This window comes from Zeus faber (genome assembly GCF_960531495.2).
Source record: "Zeus faber genome assembly, chromosome: 13".
In the NCBI taxonomy this organism is placed as follows: Eukaryota; Metazoa; Chordata; class Actinopteri; order Zeiformes; family Zeidae; genus Zeus; species Zeus faber.
The window spans coordinates 14,010,991-14,032,995 of NC_137198.1; the positions used below are offsets into that span (position 1 = coordinate 14,010,991).

The 22,005-nt window shown below is 43.5% G+C and overlaps 1 protein-coding gene across 1 annotated transcript; it reads left to right on the forward strand.

Moving 5' to 3' along the window:
• Window positions 1-1,151: 1,151 nt before the first annotated feature.
• rpap1 (RNA polymerase II associated protein 1) lies at window positions 1,152-20,650 on the forward strand (the record flags this gene model as incomplete). Its single annotated transcript, XM_080012256.1, has 26 exons — window positions 1,152-1,344; window positions 2,051-2,199; window positions 2,743-2,835; window positions 3,055-3,244; window positions 3,838-4,002; window positions 4,604-4,834; window positions 5,492-5,607; window positions 5,950-6,048; window positions 6,497-6,598; window positions 6,698-6,865; window positions 7,735-7,914; window positions 8,098-8,232; window positions 8,441-8,611; window positions 8,711-8,868; window positions 9,255-9,425; window positions 9,577-9,772; window positions 9,852-9,961; window positions 10,308-10,503; window positions 11,137-11,283; window positions 11,757-11,899; window positions 14,196-14,628; window positions 14,741-14,859; window positions 15,025-15,256; window positions 17,116-17,292; window positions 18,088-18,144; window positions 20,012-20,650. The coding sequence occupies 26 exons, from the start codon at window positions 1,152-1,154 to the stop codon at window positions 20,174-20,176; spliced, it is 4,296 nt and encodes a 1,431-aa protein (XP_079868382.1). The 3' UTR covers window positions 20,177-20,650.
• Between the last annotated feature and the right edge of the window lie 1,355 nt (window positions 20,651-22,005).

Below are 22,005 nucleotides of genomic sequence, written 5' to 3' on the forward strand. Positions count from 1 at the left end.
TGAATGCGGCATAAACCTTGCGATCAAGACGCATTACTGGCATGGGAGGTTGTCAAAGAAAGGGTAAATATATAGATAGCAATAAAATATATATTTAAAAAAACAATTTAAAAAGTGTATAATGTGTATGTCTATATGTATATAGATAGACAGACAGATAGATAGATAGATAGATAGATAGATAGATAGATAGATAGATAGATAGATAGATAGATAGATAGATAGACAGATAGACAGATAGACAGATGGATAGATCATAGACAGACAGACAGATAGATAGACAGATAGACAGATAGACAGATAGATAGATAGATAGATAGATAGACAGATAGATAGATAGATAGATAGATCATAGACAGACAGACAGACAGATAGACAGATAGATAGATAGATAGATAGATAGATAGATAGATAGATAGATAGATAGACAGATAGATAGATAGATCATAGACAGACAGACAGATAGATAGATAGATAGATAGATAGATAGATAGATAGATAGATAGATAGATAGATAGATAGATAGACAGATAGATAGATAGATAGATAGATAGATAGATAGATAGATAGATAGATAGATAGATAGATAGATAGATAGATAGATAGATAGATCATAGACAGATAGACAGACAGATAGATGTAGATAGACAGATATTTGTTTTTCATATTCAGATCGGCATAATGTTTCAGCGAAATGCACAATAACCGCACATTAGATGTAAAAGCGGCAGCTAGGAAGCGTCCCATCGCCCCGCGACCGGGCTTTTATTTTGAAGGCGCGGAGCGGCGTGTCACAGTAAAGTTATTCCGCCTGATGCGTGGGACTCGCACGTTGTGTTTATTTATCACGGAGCCAGAAAACACCAAGGTATCATTATTTAAAGTCATCCTTTGACTGGTAATATTTCTAACGAAGTTATTTTATTATGAGTATTTATTTCGATAGCCTGTTCCACTACATTGGATGCTACGACTTGTGTTGCAAAATGAGCTATTCCTGCTAAATGCGTTGTAAATGAGCTGCCGATATATCGTGTGCACCGGTTAATTGTGTCCCCGCCCCCCCAGCTCTGGTACCCTATAATAACAACTCGTGACTTCATGGATTGTTATCTTTTATCGACCAGCATTACACCCGTCCTCCAAGAGGGATGTTGCGGCGTCCCAAGCCGTCTGATTCCGAGGCGGACCTCCTCCGAGAGCAGCAACAGTTCCTGACCTCTGGGACTCCCTCCACGGTGAAGGTGGTCCGCCGCCCAGACAAGAGGAGGGGAGAGGCCGGGGGAGAGGCCGGGGAGCAGGAGGGTGACGGAGGGAGCCAGAGGGACTTTGTCACCGTAGCAGGTTGAGTGATGAGCCACACCAACAACAGCACTGACAATTTTCAGGGTGTCTGCACTCCTTTAAAAAAAAAAAGAAACTATTAAAATGTCTTGAATCTTGTTTTGTTTTTGTTTTTGTTGCCGTTAAAGTCAAACCGGCTTAACTTTGAATATATGATGTCTTCATTTCATCATGGAAATGGGACTTTCTTATTGATATGTAAATATATTATTATTATTATTATTATTATTATTTGTCAAAGTGAAATCACTACCCCACCCACCACACAAAAATCACTTTACACACACCTGTTATACCTATCTGTAGAGCGAGATCCACAAAACACTTGTACTTACCTGGCCAAATCTACGACAGAAAACAAGCAATATTTATTAGCTATATTTATTACACTTCCGAATCCCTTTCCTGCAATTCTTTAGGACAATGGCTTGGTTTGTCGAAAAATATAGTTACAATTTGTCTTAAAAAGTATGAAATTCAACTTTCCTGCAAATACACTTTTATTTATTTGTTTATTTTTTGTGTTGAATAGCTTGTATAGGTCAATCTTTTAAGTATACTGTATGTTGTAATCATTGATGGATTTTAATATGACGTTTCTGATCATTTGAGAAAATGCATGTGGTCTCACCAGTCTTTCATTGACCAATGTCATATTTGTGCTACCCAGTGTATTTTGAAAGACCACACACATTTTTTTGTTCAGATCTCCCAGACGAGCTCCCCTCTCTGACGCCTGCCCCTCCAAAAAAGTCTCGCTTCAAAGCCGGCCGTGTTCACTTTGAAGATCAGGATGCGGAACAGATGCTGGACGACCATGATACTCATATCAGTGCTGTCCTTTCCAGGATTGTTGTGAGTTATTACTGTACACAATTCATTATAATTGCAAGATTTAGTCTGTTTTAAGAATAAAAGTGTTGGTGTTGTTTGGATGTGTTCATTTAAGGGTTAACAGTATTTCATAAAATGATTTGATCGAAGTTGAATACATACCAATCGAAGTTGTTATGTGCTGCCTATTCTAAGACAATGTTAAATATGATGGGGTGGTATAGTGTTTTTAATTAGCCATTTATTTGTAGTTCATTAAAATTCAATTAGCATACAGTAGAGATCAATGAAATGACAACAATAAAAGTACAACTTGCAGCAATTTGTCAGAAGGCCTCGTCTGGTCTCCTGGTCGGCAATCGCAGACAGCGCTACTCTTTCTCTGAAGAGATTTTAAATGCATTAGGAACCCAAACATGTATTATGAACTTGTGTTTTTTTCCCATACATTCATTGCTGAAGTATGGCATACAGTAACAGCAGTCGACAAGAGATTTTATGTCATAAAATTGTTTCACCGATGTGGATCCTTTCTCTTTACTTTACTGTTTTGTTTCGTTCCAGGAGAGAGACACCAGCTCGACCCCAATCTCTCTACCAGCTTTCACCGGCACTGCTTTTCCCAGAGTCCTGCGTCGCACAGAAACAGGCAGTGAGGTAGGAGCCGCAGAGAAGCAATGAAGTTGTTACTTCTCCTCTTGAAAATGTTTGATTGTATTAACATTGTGTCATTGATGTTCTGTCTCTCTCACCTCTTGAAAACACTTTTACACAATTCAGAATGTACTGTTGAGTAATTCATGATAGAATTTAATTTAGCAGATGGAATTGTTGGAAAGTTGTTCTTTTTTTTTTAAACTCTGATTTTGTGATCAGGCGCTACTGTCCTCTGCCAGTGGAAAGAAGAGCATCTTTGCACGTCATATTGCAGCCCAGAGGCTAAAGGAGGGCAAGGCTCCGTTACACTGTCCAGCCAATTCCGGTGGTCCGAAAACCCAGCTCAAAGGCACTGACCTCCTTCCTGAGGCTTGTATGGACACAGATCAGTCTCCTGCTGCATGTGATCGTAGGTGATTTTGGGCTTTTTTGTGCAAATTGTAGTGCATACTAATCTTTATTTTAGTGTTCCCTCATTAGATGACTGTGAACATATTTTATAAAGTTTAGATATTATCAATAGGTTAACACTGATGTTTGTCAGAGTTACGTGATTGTGCTGTAATTTGTGTTACATATGTAGCAACGTCAGGAGATAATCTATAGTTAAGTTTCTCACCAAAGTTGTTCAAATTTCCGTAAAACCCCAAAATGGATAATAATAATAATAATAATAATAATAAAAATCCAAAAATGTGAACTATCATCAGGTGTAATGTAAAATGTGTCTACTGTGTGTGACTAGTAAATGGCCTAAAACTTTTAAATTATATTTTATCAATATAGTGTTTGGTATCAACAGCTTCTTCCAACCCCTCTGCTCTTTTTATGGTTCGAAGCTGTCGAAAATCTCAGAACAACCTTTATTGCACTGTTGAAAAAACTAGGCGTTGAGAGCTATTTCCTCTTCTGCATTTTGCGTATTTGTTATTCCTTTCCCTTCCTCGCCTCTCTCTGTTTTCCTTTCTTCATCTATCTCCTTTCATTTTTTTTACCCACCAGGGCTGAGAGCGGCTTCGGGCCCCAGGTTGCTGTCCGGCCAGGGGCTTGGCGGCCCAGACAGCTCGCCCGAGAGCTTGAGGATCCACCGGGAAAACCAAACCAAGCTCCAGAACATGTCTCAAGCACAGATATTAGAGGAGCAGAAGAAACTGTTGACTCAACTAGGTAGCTACACCTTTTCTAGTCACTTTGTGGAAATGTGAATTTCCTGATTAAATCAGAACCGGCTTATTACTAGGAGATTGCATGTCGGTCATTTACGGGCGTTTCCTATTTCAGGGTTTCGGCACTTTAATGTTCTACACATCCCTATAGTGACACAGGCTTTTCTGTACCTGTACATTTACAATATCTTTATTTTTGGTTTCTTGATTTTGGCTAATTCTGTTCACCAAACCTTTTTTTTAGACATGGTTAGATTAAACGGTATTACAGACATTAACATCCATTGAGAGCCTATTTGAACAAATTACACCTTCAAATAATTTTTTTTAATATCAATCTATGTAATTATTTTGTATTTTATCGTTTAAGCTCCAAAATCTCCTTCACCAAACCTTTTTGGTTTGCCATGAAATTTGAATTTAGATATGCAGTGACAACATTGCAATCATTGTTTCTGGTGGATCTTATCAGGATAAGTTTGAACTATCCTCGAAAGTGGTTGTGCCTGATTATATTTATTGTTGCTCCTTGGAAGAACTCAAAACCTATTTTTAGCAGGTCGGCTCAGCTGTGTCAAACGCTGATTATTTCCGCTTTGCAGATCCTCGGCTGGTGGAGTTTGTAAGATCTCGCAAAGCCCAGAGTGTGCCGCCCTCCACCTCGGGCTCTGCACAGGACGACGGAGGCAGCGGAGAGCGGCTTCCCGAGAGCACCGCCGCCGAGCCGGGCTCCTCCGCCACCGCCGGCCCACGGCAGGAACTCAAGGAGGCGGAGATGACGAAAGAGGCGGAGGTGGAGGAGGAAGAGCTGTCACCACCGCCTCCCATCACGGGTACGGTGGATTCAAAGACGAGCCCACATCGATCTTGTCAGCGGGCCCGGGGCTGTCCCACACCCGTGTAGAAGTGAATGAGTCATTTCGGGTGGATGAATGAAGCTCCAAATTATTTTTAACGTCTTCTTACACTCACAGGTTTGGACCAAATGAATCAAACCATTTTATATCAATGTTAAAAATAGCAGCACACCTGGCTGGCTGCCAAGGTTCTCCAGCTGCTTATACCTGCCTGTTGTTTTCCTGCTTATATTCTATCCCTACCATTCCCTCTTCTCCGTTTTCCCCGCCAAAGACGTGGTGCAGAAAGTCCTTTTTTTTTTTTGCTGCGCTTCAGAAGCCGATCATTGATCTCACTTTGTTTGATTAAAAAGTCCCATCTATAGCCAGAAGTAGGCAATCTGGGTAATGGATATGCTGCCGACCATGCAGAGAAAATGCAACCTGTTGAAAACCCTCACAAATGGAAGGCACATGCCGTACTCCCACAAGCAAAGTAAATCTAAGCACTTGTTGTCTTCAGTGAAAGGTAGAATTTCACCTAATGAAGAGCCTTGTGGGCGCTGTAGTGCATGGGTCGCATTGAGCGGCACTAGATTAGCTCTTCACTTTGCGTTGGCCTCACTCAATTTATTCCACTGTGTCTGGGTGCAGCGGAGGTGCTGCCGCTGAATCCCCAGAAGGACTGGGTTCACATGGACAAGCTGGAGCCAGAGAAACTGGAGTGGACGCAAGATCTTCCCGCTCCCAAGAGGAAGGGAACCAATAAGGTAGGGACGGGCTGCCGCCACGTCCAACAAGCACAGCCATGCACGGTCACAATGCCCCCTCGAGAAAAAGTGTTTCCTACATACGCTTCATCTTTGGGACTTAAGTGGTGATTACGTAGACATTCAGACAAGTTGTTGTGGCAGGTATACAGAGCTTTTTTTTGATATTATGAAACAGAGAATGAAAATTCAGCTCAAGAATAGCAGGCTAGACGTTAAAGTAAATATATTTGGATTAAGTTTGGGAATCCTGTTTTGGAAAAAAAAAAAATAATAATTGTGTTTATCTTATTTATCTGCATGCCTCATCTAACCACATGCTGCGGACCTGTGCTCTGATAGGCCATGCAGGCTCGCTTTGACTTCAGCGGCACTTTGATCCCGCCGTCTCAGGATCTGCCGACACACTTAGGTCTGCACCATCATGGAGAGGAGCCTGAGGTCAGTGTTTTTACCCTTTTTTGTTATAGAAAAAGCCCCCTCTGGGTTCCATCTTTGTAAGTGTCCAATCAAGTATAACAACACCAAGTATAACTGTGAAAACTATTGAGTTGCATTGTTGGGCAGAACCTGCTTCACCTTTTCCTCATAAACTCAAGATATCATAATAAGGAAATCAAAGTTGCATAATAATGAATTATAGGATAATAGGTACATTTCCCCCCTTGAATACTTAAACCCTGTTATTGCAAAGAAATGTAGGTTCATACCTTCCTATCAACATTAATTCAGACTACTGAATGTCATTGTCACGTACGACCGAGTCCCATTTTCACGTGACGATAGCCCTGTGAAAGAAGATTAACAATAACTATAATGATAATGCCCTTAATGGCCGCGCTGTGGCTTTGCTTCCCTGTTTGCTGGCGGGGCTGTTTTTCTCCTTCAGCTGGCAGGGTACTCCCTCCAGGAGCTGTTCCTCCTGTCTCGCAGTCTGCTCACCCAGCAGAGGTGTCTCTCGCTCAGCACGCTGGCCAACATCCTCACAAAGGTACTCCCACTCCCCCCCTCCCCGCTGACGCAGACGTGCAGATGAAGGCTCACAGCCACATCTTCACAAGTTGTACTTTTGTTTTTCTCATTTCCGTAGGCCGGTGCTGGGGAATACGCATCAGTTTTGACGGGCAGCGTGACTTCCACCCTGCTAGACGCCGGCCTCCTCTTTCTGCTGCGCTTCACATTGGACGACAGCGTGGAAAGCGTCATATCTGCTGTCGTGCACGCCCTCAGGGCCCTCCTGGTGTCTGCGGAGGTTGAGGTACATGACCTAAGTGTCTCTGCGCAACGTGACGGCATTGCTCATGTCTTCCGTGCTGTTACCCGTGGTGTATGGTCAACACCGATGTTTATTACTCCATCGTTATTAAAATATGATTAATGATAAGAAAATGACTTGTGCGTCGCTGCGAGTTACTTATACCAGCAGGAGCAGAGGTAGTTGATCAGATTGTGATTGTGTGTGTTGCGAGATTCTAATGTGGTTGCCCCCTAAACAGTGACTTCCCTGGTATATCAATGTAGTAGAGTACGTCTTTAATATACCGAGGGACAATTTCCTTTACAGCTCAATCACATACGATATACACAATACAGTAAAAGCACATTATGATATTACAATTAATATTAATTTAAATTCAACATGACTGATGAGGAATGATGATGATATTACAATTGAATATTTTTACAATTGAATATCAACATGACTATCCCTGATAGTCATGTTGACAATGATATTTATTTAATAACCAATAACCAAGTCTTCAACACAATTTAAAAAACATCAATTAAAATATAGAATTATCCCCACTTTTCCCCCCAAAAAACCCAAATGACCGCTGTGACAAGAGGTTCTGTACCTGTTGGACGCACACCTGGGAAAACCAAACCTAAGCCGTTGATGGGAGTAATTAGAACTCAGCATAGAGAGGGTAATGGGGGTATTTGGGATTTTGACCAAAAAATGGCAGTGAACAGTTATGTCCAACTTATCTTACCGTGTATAATAAAAGTGCGTGCCAAAGCCCCCTCTAGTGTCAAAAGGGGGTAACGACGGTGTAAATGGTGTGATGAAGGATACGGACGCCAGTGTAAAAAAATGCAACACCATAACAAGGCTACCCTTTGCAGGAGTGCATGGACAGCACCTTCTCCTGGTTCCGGGGTCTGTCCTCCTTCCCTCTGCTGCCCTCCACTCAGGAAGACGAAGATGAGGAGGATGAAGGTCTGGAGGAATGCATGAAATTGACCCCCAAGGAGAGGGAGGAGCGCAAGACAGATCATGATGTGGCCAGCCAGGATGTTGTCAAGGTAACTATTTATTGTATTAATCCCTAATTATATTTTATATTTAAAATACTTTGTTTTATCCTATGAAACATTTCATACAGCTGACATGGTAATTCAACTCCACATTAGGATCCTTCATTTTCACATTTTTGTCTCAAAAGTTGAATGAGAAATTCTTGTGTTTTCGGTCATGTTCTCTTTCAGGGTCTGTTGAAGATGAATCTGCTTCCCAGGCTGCGCTACATCCTGGAGGTGGTGCGGCCGTCCCCTCGCGTCGTCCAGAGCATCTTGGAGGTCCTGACCCGGATCGCCCGACACTCCAGCTCATCTGCCACACAGGTCAGAGGAACAGCAACTCCCCTTATGGTCGTTTGTCAGCTGAGCATCTCTACTTAAAGCTGAGAAAAGCCAAAGAAAGATGTGTCAAGTCTCATTTCGAGAAAATAAATTGAATTCTATCTGCAGTTGTTGTGACTATTTGTCATGCCTGCTTATTTGTTTTTTCTTTCTCACCAATCCGGTAAGTTCTTTCTTAAATCTCCGCTAGGTGCTGGATTGCCCTCGTCTAATAGAAATGGTGATGTCTGAGTTTCTGCCCACTTCCTGGGTCGTGCCGTCGTTGCCCTTTCCGCATTCTGTTTATGGACTCCCACTGTCCAGCGCCATGAAGCTCCTGAGGGTTCTGGCTACGTCGGGCAGACACGCCTGCGCCAGGCTGGTAAGTGTTCTCTCATTTTCACCCAGTCACGGTCTCCACTGTTGAACGTTAACAACCTGAGAACACGATTAACATCTTGTGTCCTTCCACCCCCTCCAGCTGAACTCTCTTGGAGTGAAGGAACGTCTTTCCCGCCTGTTGAGCTCTGAGCCCTTTGAGCTGCTGCTGGAACGGGCCGAGGCTCTGAGGCTCACCACGGAGGCCTACAGACTGTGGGCTGTAGCAGCCAGCTATGGACAGGCCTGCAATGTATACATGTAAGTATGCAGACTGAACACTGCACGGACACACACACATTCAAAAAAGTATTGTACAGAAATACCTCAAGCAATAGAAAGCATCGCTGGAGTCTACTGGAAACCGTTCATGTAATTAATGAGAAAATATGTATTTAAAGGGAACTTTTTTTCTCACTTGTTCTGGTTGGATAATAGCTTATGTAACATAGAAAACAGCATCAGGAAAACAGTTTTGGCGTGGGGACAATAAATCCATCTAAGTTTTGTTCATTAAGTACAGATCAGCTCTTCCCTTTACCGTTTATAAAATTGCCCAAACGGCATTGTTGGTTACGGTGGCCACGGAACACATGTTCATCAGAGACTTCCCCCAAATCCAAACCGGTAGTGTTTTCTCCCTCCAGAGAGCTGTATCCAGTGTTGGTGCGGGCGTTGCAGGCCGTCCACAGAGCGTTGTCTCCTTCAGACCCCCTGCTGCCTCTCCAGCTCCACAGAGTCCTGGCCCTGCTCTCTTTGCTCACACAGGTTACACACACTGCTGGATGCCACCAGGAGCTACAAGCGGACATGGTCGGGTACGTAGGGATGGATGGATGGATGGATGGATGAATAGAAGAATTGGTCATTTCCATTCGAAACATTTAAATGACTCTTGTGACAGGGCTGTTAGAAAGCACATCAATTATGAAATCATATTTATACAACGATTGTCTACTTTCATTCCAGTTCTCTGGGTTGTGAGTGTCCCCCACCGCCTCCGGTCTCTTGGGGTCATGTGACAGGGCTGCAGGCCTCCATGCTGGGGCAACTCAAGAGCTTTGTGAGGAGCCTCGATGAGCCGGCGAAGAGAGAGAGCAGTCTGACTCTGATACCAGCCTACCTGGTCTATCTGGAGGCCTACTACCACCAGCTCTCCAAACAGGTACCAGATCATTCAATGAGTTGTATGACATGTGTCACGCTGTCTCGTAAGAAACTCATCCTGTGCCCATTCCCTGTAGAGCTGCTTTAAACCAGTGGAGACTCTCCAGGAGCTGGAGCTGCTCACGTCAGAGGTGCTTCAGCCCCTGCTGTCCCACAATGCTGTCCAAAACTTGCAAAAAAACCTCAAGTAAGTCAGATCTATTATCAAGACTTTTAAAGTGTAAACATGTCAAAATGTATTACAAATTACATAAGAAATAATAAATTAATTATATATAAATTTTCAAGTGCTTTCCCTGAAAATTTGATGACATTAACAGGGATTTGTAAGAAAAAAAATCCCGACCACAAACTTCTGTTTTTACATATTTCAGACTCACATTTACGACAGAAACACTGTTAATATTACAGAAAACTCGAATCCATAAATAAAACATAGTTTCAACTTTATCTTTTAAACAGGTTTCGACTAAATCTCGCATTTTGACCAGCAATCAAAGTGGTGTTTTGTTTTTTTTCCCCACCCCCAAAAGGTCTTGCTCGGCCGTGTGTAACCTCCAGTCCGGGCATCCTGGTCTGGAGACGGTGCCCAGCCTGCCTGGCTTGGCCTGCGCAGGATGGAGGGACCGCTCTGGGCTGGCTGCTGGCGGTTCCCCCTTCCCCCTCCTGACGGCCGTGTGTCTCTTCCTGGACACACTCACGGGCATCCACAAGGGTCTTGGTTGCAAAGTAGGTCCTGTTAAAAGAATTGAATGAGAAACATTTCTGCCAGAGGCTTTTATCAAAAGTTACTTAAATAAGTACTGACATCGCCAGTCACAGAGTTGGTTTTTGGGATCATGGTTTCGCCAAAAAGAAAAGAAGAGCAAAAAAAAAATCAATTTTTTGTCATGTTTTTCTTTTTAAGATATGTGACATAACCAATCGATTTTTAATGATGTCGACACACTCTTCCGATCCGATCTACCCTTCCACGCCGATCTTTAATGTAGTTTACGAGGAAACCATAATGCCCCTAAACAGGAGATGTGAAAGATGGCACTGCTCATTTCTGTGTCTCATGTGATAAAACTGGACAGTGGGGTGAGCTAATAAATTCCTGCACACCCCTACTGCAGATGGAACTCAAAGCTTTGAATTCCCTCCGAATTCATACAGTGTTATTACTGTATGAGTAGGATCAGAAAAAATAAAATAAAATCAAAATAATCTTTGTCAGGACTTGTCAGATCTTTTCCCTCCAAAGAAGAACTTCACTCAGCCAGATGAAGGATCGCCGCCATCTGTTGGGGAAAAGTTCAGAAGTGCTGCATATTTGATCCCGACTTGAAGGTTTTGTCTCTCGTCCGGCTCCTCTTGTAGTTCGGCGGCCTCCTTCTCTCAGAGCCGGTGCTTGGCTACCTCCAGAGCTGTGCCCGGGCCACCCCCACACTTTCCAACAGCAGCGCCTGGATCCTTCGTCACGAGCATCACCTCCTCCACCTGCTGCTCCGACTGGCACACAGACTGGTAGGCATAGCTGTCAACCCTCCCGGTTTTCCCAGGTTCTCCCTGTACTTTACCCTTCTTTCCCGCTGTCCCTTCCCATCCCAGCAGCGGTGTGCTGCTGGGATGGGAAATTTCCTTCATTTTCAAATCTCAATGTTGACAGGTATGCTGGGAAGCCTAAACTGAAACCATACAAGGCACCCACTGAATATCGGCAACTGTGGTATTAATAATAAGAATAATAAAAATCTTAAAATTCCTTTTTTCAAATCATTTATCATGGACTAGGAATGCAATATTATTGGAATATGGATTACTGGAATATTAATAAGTAGACATTAACAAGATAAATTAAGGAAAAACTTTAGGAATGTTTTCGCTTCCATCTCCGTTGTGTTTTTCTGGCACAGCTTGAGGGGGATACTGCTCTATTGGCCGATGTATTTTTGATTTATTTGTCTTTCTCTCACTTGTTTCACTGATGTTCCTCCCAGGTTCCCAGCGATCCAGAAGTGGCCAAACACGCAGCGCTGTACCACCAGGTAGCGCTGGTCCTACTGCCATGGCTCTTACCAGGTAGTGAACACCTGGCTCACGACCTCCTTTCTACCGTCATCTTCAGCAAGGCTTTCATAGCGTGAGTTTGTGTTCATTTTATTTTTGGATGAAGAAATACTTTGACATAAACAGATAATAGAGAAAAGGAGCAGGTGCAATATGGAGTCTTTCCAAAGACCAGTAGACATATGGTCCAAACCTTGACAGATCGCCATCCCTTCTATTAAAAGATTTTTAAGTAGGGAAAAGAAATACAAATACAGCCAAGAATTTGAAAGAATTTGAACGCACCATGAAAACATTGAGGTTGTGCTACAACCCTAGTATTACGAATGAGGAAGCAGACTTCTTGCTTGCCCCACTGAATAAAACAGAAAGCCCCTTTTAACCAACCAAGATTCAACTGGGCCCTGACAGGCTGTGATTCGGCCACTATCGTATCATATCATTTCATATCATAAGGCCCACCCCTCATATATAAACTGGGTGACCGCCTGCCATACTTCCTCTGACATATTATTCAGCTCTTGAGCGGGCTGGTCAGTGAGGCCACCGTTATAAACTCTCCTTCTTCATTCATAAAAACCGGGGTTGTAGCACAACCCAAATGTTTTACTTCTTTTCGAACTTCAGTTCTTACTATGCCATACAGTATACCCCCAACCGTCACTGACCCTCGCGGTCAGTGACGGTTGGGGGTATACTGAAGAACCGATGTGTCCTATGCAAGCCCCGATAGACAGCAACATAGAACCCAGGGTCCGGGTAGTCCATTCTAAGGACCAACTCACAGATGACCTCAAACCACAATCCCAGCGTATAAGAACCCATTCATAGGGTGCGAAGGTAAATTATATTACCACCCCACGAGACCCACTGCAATGCTCGTAAGTGGGGATTCCACATACAGCTGAGCACCAGACTGTGACCACTCTCAACCACATAGCATAACTCTGTACGCAGGCTAACACCTGGCAGCTGTCATAACAGCATATGCCAGTGCTGATGCCTTCATGTCGAGAATGTAGAGTGTTGTGAATGTGTGTGGGGTACACCACAGTACAACAGCACCACACACCTCATCGACCAAAACCCCTCCTAACAACGCCCGCGAGGTAGCCACACCCCTAGTAGAATGTGCTTGAAGACCCTCTGGGACTTCCTGCTCCACATAGGAGTAAGCCAATGCGATCGCTTCCACTATCCAGTGAGAGGGACAATCTTTGGACAGGGGTTTCCTCGTTGTCTGAGATTTCTAACGGACAAAAAAGTTGGTGGGACTGATGCACGTGCGCTCCACATAGACCAAGAGCGCCCGGACAGGGCACAGGGTGTGCAGCCTCTCGTTCTCCTCTGACCCAAAGGGAGGAGGAGAAAAAAAAGAACATCTTGAGAGTGCAAGGCGCCATGCCTCTTTCATGCATGCCTTGGAGGAAACTGAGTATGACCCCAATATTACAGCGTAATGAGTCGTCTCCACGCGCCACACACCAGCGCTCAAAGGCTAGCCCTTTGGATGCGTAAAGCGCCCTTGTTGACAGGGCTCTAGCGCTCTGAATTATTTCCACCACCCCAATGGATAAACCATTGAGTGCGGCCAGGCAACCAGTTTCCACTTGTAAAGTGCAGGATGGAAGATGTTCCCCGCTGCCTGTGTCAGGAAGTCGGACCGTAGAAGGAGCACCCACAGCGTCCAAGGGGCGACCAAAATCCTGTGGGTTATGTGCACGCTGCAGCCCGTGTATGTGGTGGATGAGGAAATGTCCATCAAAATATTGTGGTGCAATGGTAATTACCAATTAGAAATTATGGATTAACATCTGTGTTTTGCAAATCCACTTGGCAGCTTACCTTCTAAGAAGTTCACTGGTGATTATAACTCCACCAACACCATCAAACCCGGCTTTCCTGGCTTATCATTAATGTCATCACCTCATTATGATAGAGGGTAATGCCCTAGGCATCTTGTAATCCCTCTGTTTTTTTATAGGTCTTTTTTTTTTATAGGTCTTTTTAAAACAGACCAGGCCCTTCCCAGAGTCTGTTTTCTGTGGTCTGGATCTCATTGTGTCCAAACAATTGGAAACAGACTTCGGGAAATTTGATGCTTTTGATTGGACATTTTATAGTTTATTTGTAGTGTAAGTCCAGTGCTCAGAGATAACATTTTGGCAACCAATAGAAGCTGGGCAGTGCTGCCCAAAGTTGTTTTTGCTGGTGTTTTGATTCTGTTATTTTGACAGGCAAATATAACTTGTACACCGCCAAGTGTACTTTTTTTTTTTCTTCACGAAAACACCTTTTGTTTAGGAGTTTAAAGTCATCATGATTGTGCTTGTCTTTGAATATTAAATTCTTCTGTTCTGGGCTTTCAGAGAAGGCCACAGTGGGGGACCTGAGGCCATAGAGTTGGCGCAGCTGAAGCTCCATGAAGACACAAGCCAGTCCACCTCTCCCCACCTCCAGACTGTGGGTTCCCTCCTCAGGGAGGCATGCGTCCAGCTCCCCTCGATCCGGGCGTGTTTCCTCACTCACCTCGCCAACCTCGAGCCCTCCGTTCTGCGCTCCAAGGAAGCCTACCTCGGCAGGAACCCCTGGATCCACTCACAGCTCCTGCCAGAACTCAGCGGGCCCACCCTGCCCACCGACTGGCCCTTCCTGCCGCTCGTCAGCCTTTATGAGCTAATGGGCGTGTCGGACGGGGGTGGCGTGCAGGCAGAGGAGCTCCCGCAGGGGGCGCTGCAGGCCGTGACGCACTGCCTCCAGTGGCTGCTGCTGTTGGAGGTTTGGAGGGAGGACACACTGAAGGTACAGAGCAGACACTCATTCTTGTCTCGAAACACAGCTCCCATAGGACCCCTGGTGGTTTCATCATTCAATCATTTTAATGTTTCTGTTTTTTCTTTTTTTCTTTTTGTAGGTGGTCCTTCCAGTTGCCAAGCTTGCACACTTGTCCTGTGTGTTCCTGTGTTCCAGTGACTTATTTTTGGAGAGGCCTGTTCAGAGGCTGGCCTGGGCCTTGCTCCGACTATTAATTAGGTATAGCAGGGAAGTCATAAGAGACAGAAAACTCATAACCATTAATCTTTATTTGCCCGATGATTAAATTATTAAAAACCTTCAGTACAAATAACAGGATAATATTCAGTGCAGATGCAGAATTTCTCAAAAAGCTCCTGAAATATGAACCTTTCCCTCACGCAGGCCCTCCAGACTGGACTCTTTAGACCTGGACGTCCCTCCGCCAGGACTGGCCTCCTTTCAGGACCTTTATTCTGCCCTCCTGACCCAGTACGAGGCCGTTTCTTTCGGAGACCGCCTGTTTGGCTGTTGGGTGTTGCTGCCCCTGCAGAGGTGCTACAGCGCCACCATGAGGTTGGCTGTGTTTGGAGAACATGTGGGGATTCTGCGGTCGCTGGGAGTCACCTTTCAACAGGTAATGACATTACCGTACATTGTGATGAGGCGAGTTATCTCCTGATTAGGGTCTGTCTGGGCGGAGTTTGCATGTTCTCCCCGTGCTCACATGGGGTATCTCCTTGTAACATCAGTAAGGACCCCCACCCAAAACATGCAGAACATGGTCGTCTGACCAGTGATGGACCCTTGTTATTGGTCCCTGGGTGCGTCGCTGTATGCTGCCCACTGCTCCTGGCTGCTCCCCGGAGGAGGGAAAAGCCAGGATGGGTTAAAAGCAGAGAATAAGTTTCACCACGATTCACAATCCACCATTTAAGTGTGTGTGTGTGTGTGTGTGTGTGTGTGTGTGTGTGTGTGTGTGTGTGTGTGTGTGTGTGTGTGTGTGTGTGTGTGTGTGTGTGTGTGTGTGTGTGTGTGTGTGTGTGTTGGTCGCCGTCGCCGCATGTGTTGTGGTGTGTGTGATAAATAAAGAATCTTATTCTTGGGTAATTCATCTGCTGGGTTCCCTCCAGAAAGGTTGTTAGGCCCGGTGGCAGGAGGGGGTGAGGAGTAAAATATAAAAAAAATTTAGTCAAATAAAATACAGGTACTCCTCACTTAACGACCATGTTCCGACCATGTTCCGAACATGGTCGAATTGGTCGATAAAGCGGGGACCCGCCCCCTTAACGTTATTCAGTCTTGGAGATTGCGAACGTTAGTGTAGTAAATACTGACCGACTGCAGGAACGAAACTGAAATTGAGAACAGTGATGAGATGTATATAGTGTACACTATATATAGTGTATATAGTGTATAAAGGTTGATGTGCGCCGCGGTATTGTACGATACAGACTAGTCAGAGAGCTGGTCGTAAGTCTGAATGGTCGTTAAAGGAAGAGGAAGGAAGGAATGGAACCCTTAGAGGACACACAGAGGACCCAAAAAATATTTGCGTTTTTGATCAACGATATCATATTATTTTCAAGGGCTTTAATGCATGATCGGAATGACAGATGAATAGATCCGGGGCTATGTTTTTCATTATTCTTATTTTTGTTAAAAACATTTTTTAGGTCTGGGCTTTCGTCTTTTTTTTTTTTTTTATGAACTAGCCCCATTTGTCCTTCATTACTTTTCACATGTTAATAAATAACTAACATTTTGTGTGAGCTGGACGTTATCTGTAGTGAAAATTTTACGACTCGCCTCTTTTATCTGATTGGCCAAGCGTCCATAATGTGACATTATGCCGCTGCTGTTTGGCTCTCGACCAAAAGAGCGGTGAAAAGTGGCGCCGCGTCGAGAGAGAGAGAGAGGGAGAGAGAGAGAGCTGCAGCTGGTGAGAAGTGTTGGTAGGCACTGGTACGCGTTCCATAAAAGTAGTTAACGTTATGGATATGATTTGGATTGTGATAAAGATAATAATGTTAAACGGAAGATGATGCTGTGATATGATGAGTAACATTAGGAAACAGTTTATTTTCTTTAAAATTGTATGAGATTTTTGTTTCTATCTATTCCACGACAAAAAAATAACTAATAATCTATAATGATTTCATGTGGGTTTTTTTTTTTTTTGTCTTTACAAATCAAGATTTAATTGTCTAACAATGGCATTGGTGTCAGTGCTGGGAATTATTATTATTATTTTTAATCAAAAATCAAATCGTGACCTTAAAATTGAAAGTCAAATGGAATCGTGGCACCCCTATTTCTTATGCAGTATCAGCTAAATAGAAATGGGATGAATATCAAACACGGGATTTAATCATGGGAAAATAATCGTACTCATTACCACTTTAAATACACGGGACTAAACGCTGGGGGCTGTATTTCACGATGCGGCCGACCCTGCCGTGACTTCTCCCGTCTTGTGTCTCCCCCCATTCCCAGCTGCCCATCCCATTCGAGCGGTTCACGTCTCCTCCCGAGGACTCGCTTCCCCTCCTGCGGCTCTACTTCCGCTCCCTGGTGACGGGCACGCTGAAGCGCCACTGGTGTCCCGTTCTCTACGTGGTGGCCCTGTCTCACCTCAACGCCTTCGTCTTCTCGCAGGGTCCTGCGGAACGGGTACGGCGCCACGCAAGCCCCCCTCCCCCAAGGTGTTTCACACGATGCGCTTCTCAGCCCCGTAAACCAAGGTCAAACGGGGACAGGGTTTCTGCCCGCTTTGATTATTTGATTTCCAGTAAGCCTTTAACAAAGGGAAGGGAGACGGCGTTGGTCTGCAGCTGCTGCTTACTTCATTCTTTTTCTTTTTTTGGGTTTATTTGTTTTGTTTAACCAACAACAAAGACAATGGCGTATTTCCTTTTGTACAATAAAATATTTGGATTATTTTGCGACCATCTGGAAGGCAAACTCTGAAGCCTCTCCACCTCCAGTGAACAGGAAATGGGTTTTATGGCCGGTTAGGAATCCTTTGGGACATTTTAAAGGGCACATTGCCTGTCAGTGCTGCGGCGGGCCAGGCTTGCTGTTTCATAAAGATCATAATCAGACGCTCCGAGTCTGCCGCGCGGCGCTCCGACATACTGAGCGCCTCCGGCTACAGCCTACCGTCGTCCGTCTCTGCAGATCTGGCTTTCTGTTGCTTGAAAAGAGTCGACTTGTCACCACTTGCTTATGTTTCCTTCTCAATGCGGAGAAGGAAACATGCGAATGCGTTTGAATTATTCTCATATTACTTTCTGCGGTCCAGCCCTCTCGCCGCGCAGCTATTTCATTTGCTAGAGTCGCAAAAACATCGTGTTTTACGAAAACCTTGGCCCTTTTTTTTTTTTTTTTTCTGTTTTGCTTTATTCAAGTGTATTATTTTTATTTTTTGTTGTTTGTATGTGAACTGGATTGCCCTCTTGCCCGCAGGACGTCGAAGCAGCTCGGTGCAGCATGCTGAGGAAGATCTACTATCTGACCGATCAGGTGCCTTCCTACGTCTCCCGCCTTCACACTCAAACTCATCCTTCGTCCTCCCACCCGCTGTTCCCTTTCCCCTCCGTCCCCGCCAATCCCTGCGCCGCTTGCCGTCTTCACCTCCTGTCCCCTTGCCCACTTTCATTGATCACCTGTAATCTCTCAAGCCGTTTTTCATAGAGATGCCACCGGTTCAGCTGAATACAAGAGCTGAGTTCAACAAATTATTTAAAACAATTGTTAATGAATAAAAAAAAACAACATTTTGATTATTTAATTTGTCCCCAATCAGTTGATAAAATAAATACCTTTTTTAAATATTTTAAATAAACTATTTTCGCAGTCCTAACACCCGTTGATTTATCTATTTATTGAATGATATATCTATTTCCCACTGTCCCCATGTTAAATATTATATAAAAGGGTTGCTAATTGACAAACGATCGTAAAATAAACGTATTTTTGATTTATTTTCATCAAGTCATTGGAGCCAAAGGAAATGTGTATTTTATTTGTTATGCTTTTTTACTATCAATACAAACGATTGAACTTTCTATTATTTATGCAAGTATTCAAAGTATCTCTCAACTTATTCGAGTTGAGAGAACAGAGTTTTTGAGTTACTCGCCCGTTGTTGACCTCGGAACAACAGCACGAACAGTGATCTTCCGCTCTCTTTGATGCACACATGCGGATCAAGACAATCAGTCCGGGTTCCGTGTGATGTCAGGTCGGCATGTGAAACCGTTTTGATAAAATGAGGATGTAAAGTGTCGACTCGGAACGACTTCACCGGCGAGACGTGACATCACTTCCCTAAACATCACAGAAAAATCGACCACAAATAAACATCAGAAGCAAGAAATTTCACTTCCTCGTGACACACGCCGTTTGCTTTAACTGGCCTTATATTTTCCCAATGTTTAATTCTATTACCGTTATTATAGTTGTTATTGTTATTGTTGCTGGGATTTAAGTTGGTTACCCCTGCTTGGAAGGACAAGAACTCCACAGCTGCAGGGCTTAACAAGCTGTGGAGGAGTCCCATCCAGTTCAACCTCGTGGGGGGTGATTTAATTGGTTTTTCCTTTAATAATAATCCCTTTTAATAGAGGTTTTTGTATTTATTTTGCAGTTGTTTCAACATGTGCACTTTTAGTATTGAGTCCCTTGTTTTACAATATTTAGAGTTAATAATTTTTGCTTCTGATATCTCTTTCACCCCTCTTGTGTCTCTTTGGTTTGGCCGTGTCCCTCTATATGTTCCCTCCTATTTCCTTCAGTCAGGTCCGTAGCCTCAACTCCTGTTTAGGTTCTTTTGACCTCGTTTTTAGTTGAATCGCACTTCAGTTCATTTTTCTAAGTTTCACTCTGCACTTTGCATTCTGTGAACGGATTCTCAGAATCCCAGCCATGCAGTGTATTAGCCTAACTGAATTAGTTCTAAAAGTCAGCGAAATGTAATGACATTTCGTCGACTAAAACCGGACTAAAATGTTTTGAGTTGTCCTCGACATGACTAAAATGTGAAGAAAAAATGAACACTGGTCTGCAACAATGTTTAGGTAGGTGGGACGTGTCAAAGTAACATCCCTGATGACAATTCTGTGAAAAAAAAAAAAAAAAAATTATATATATTTTTTTTTAATAAGCCGCCATTGTGAATATTATTTTCAGTGTGAATCAAATCAAGGTACATAACCTATGTGATTTGTTTCTTGGAATGTAAATGTAAAAAAACGTATTTCTTTTATTTATTGATTTTTCTTTAATTCAGATATCCTATTGATCTAAAGCAGGCTGTTGTCTGCACCCTGGGGCCTCAATCATCCTACATCCCCCCCTGTTCCTAATTCGCTTCTTCCTTCATTTGCAGGTGTTGAGGGACCACCTACTGCAGTTCCGTCGGCCCCAGCATCCCTCGGAGCTGGGCTTTGACACCTACCAGCAGCTGCCTCCGATTAGGGCCCAGCGTCTGGAGAGTGTCCTGGGAGCGCAGCACGACAGCCATGGGAAGGAAGAAGCCGGGGCAAAGAGATGAGAGTACAACTTGGAGAAAAAAAAAAATTAATAATAATAATAACAGGAACAGAAGCAAGAGGAGAATGAAAGAGTGCTGGCGTGGCAGGACCAGGGTGAAGAAGGAAGGGGAACGAGTACATAAGGTCTCGGTTTGAAATAAAACAGCCAATCTTTTGTGAGGTGTACCTGGGTTTCCCACAGCACGATACGATGCGTCTGCTGAGATCCCTTCAGTCAAATTTTTTTATTCGCTGGTTGAAGCTGTGTTAATAGAGTTGGCTGATCCGACTAATACATTTCGAATGACAGCAAAGAATTTTTATAGGTGTGACGAAGCCACGTGTCACGTAATTCAACCTACAATGAGAAGGGCCCGTTTGTCGTGTCGTATTTACTCTGTAATTATGGCGTAAGGGTTGTAGAGAAACAGAGCAGGAAGGCTGTTTACATCAAAAGGTTGAGGGGGGTGGGGGACTAGATGCCGTGCTTTGTAAGGGCCTGCGTCATATGATATTGCTTTCAATAAAAGCTCCCTTTGTAACAACATGTAAAGTTAACTGTGTTCAGGATGTCTCTTTATTGGCTCTTCAGATATTTTATAGGAATGTCGTGATGGCGCTTTGTTGTTTTTTTTTCCTGGCACAAAATTAAAACGGGAGTTGAAAAACATCCAATTTGCTCTCTCTCTCTCTCTCTCTCTCTCTCTCTCTCTCTCTCTCTCTCTCTCTCTCTCTCTCGTGGCGACGTTAACCCCGGCTCCACAGCCGCTAAAATATCGGATTATCCAGATAAACAGCAAGTGTTGCCTACATTGCCACGATCACTATCGTGCACTCTGAAATCCTCCTAATCTTCACCAACATGGATCCCATTACTTTTCCACTGAAGCTTCCTCGACCAGTGTTTGTCTAAAAATTGATTTTGGAAAATGGCCGCAAGGGTCTGGTGGGGACAGAAGGAGTGTTGGTTTTTATTTAGTTATTTTTTATAATGTAATTTTTATTTTATTATTATAATTATAATAATAATTATTATTATTATTATTATTAATAATAATAATAATAATAATAATAACAATAACAATAATATTATTCTTATTCTTATTCTTATTTTCATGGACTGTGCTGGGATAAGCTCCAAAACTAAAAAGATTGGTAAAACTGGTAGTTTTGAGGCAATGTAATAGCATTTGTGCTTATACACTTGAAGATCATTGTATTCACAGAGAATATTTGATGGACTCCAAATATACGGTACGTGCTGCATCACTGTCCTCAGCATGTGTTCCCAATATTCCATTTGATGCATTTACATCCGTTACACAGAGAGTGACGGTGGGGATTTCTATTTCTTGTCTCTTGTTTTTTTTTTGTTTTGTTTTTTCTCGATGTGTTTTGAGGTTTGTTACCGTCAGTTTTTCCATCCACCTGGAGTCCAGGTTTTCACAAAGTAAATCAGGAAATGGAGGGACACTGCGGAGGTGTGTGTGTGTGTGTGTGTGTGTGTGTGTGTGTGTGTGTGTGTGTGTGTGTGTGTGTGTGTGTGTGTGCGTGCCTGCCTGCCTGCCTGCCTGCGTGTGTGTGTGTGTGTGTGTGTGTGTGTGTGTGTGCGCAGGAGGCAGTAGGTATTGTACTGTAGGTAAAGAGTTGGTCTAAATTCCTGTTTTCTCCCAGAGGAATTCCTGGGCATCTAATTAGCCAGTAAAATAAAAAATGGCTGCTCGTGGGCACTAATGGTCAGTCTGTTCGACATCTGGCCCCTATTTTCTCTTATTCATAAAGTAATATGCCAAACTCCTATCTTATTAAAAAGATTCTTGCGTCTACGGAACATCAATCTAAATCGATA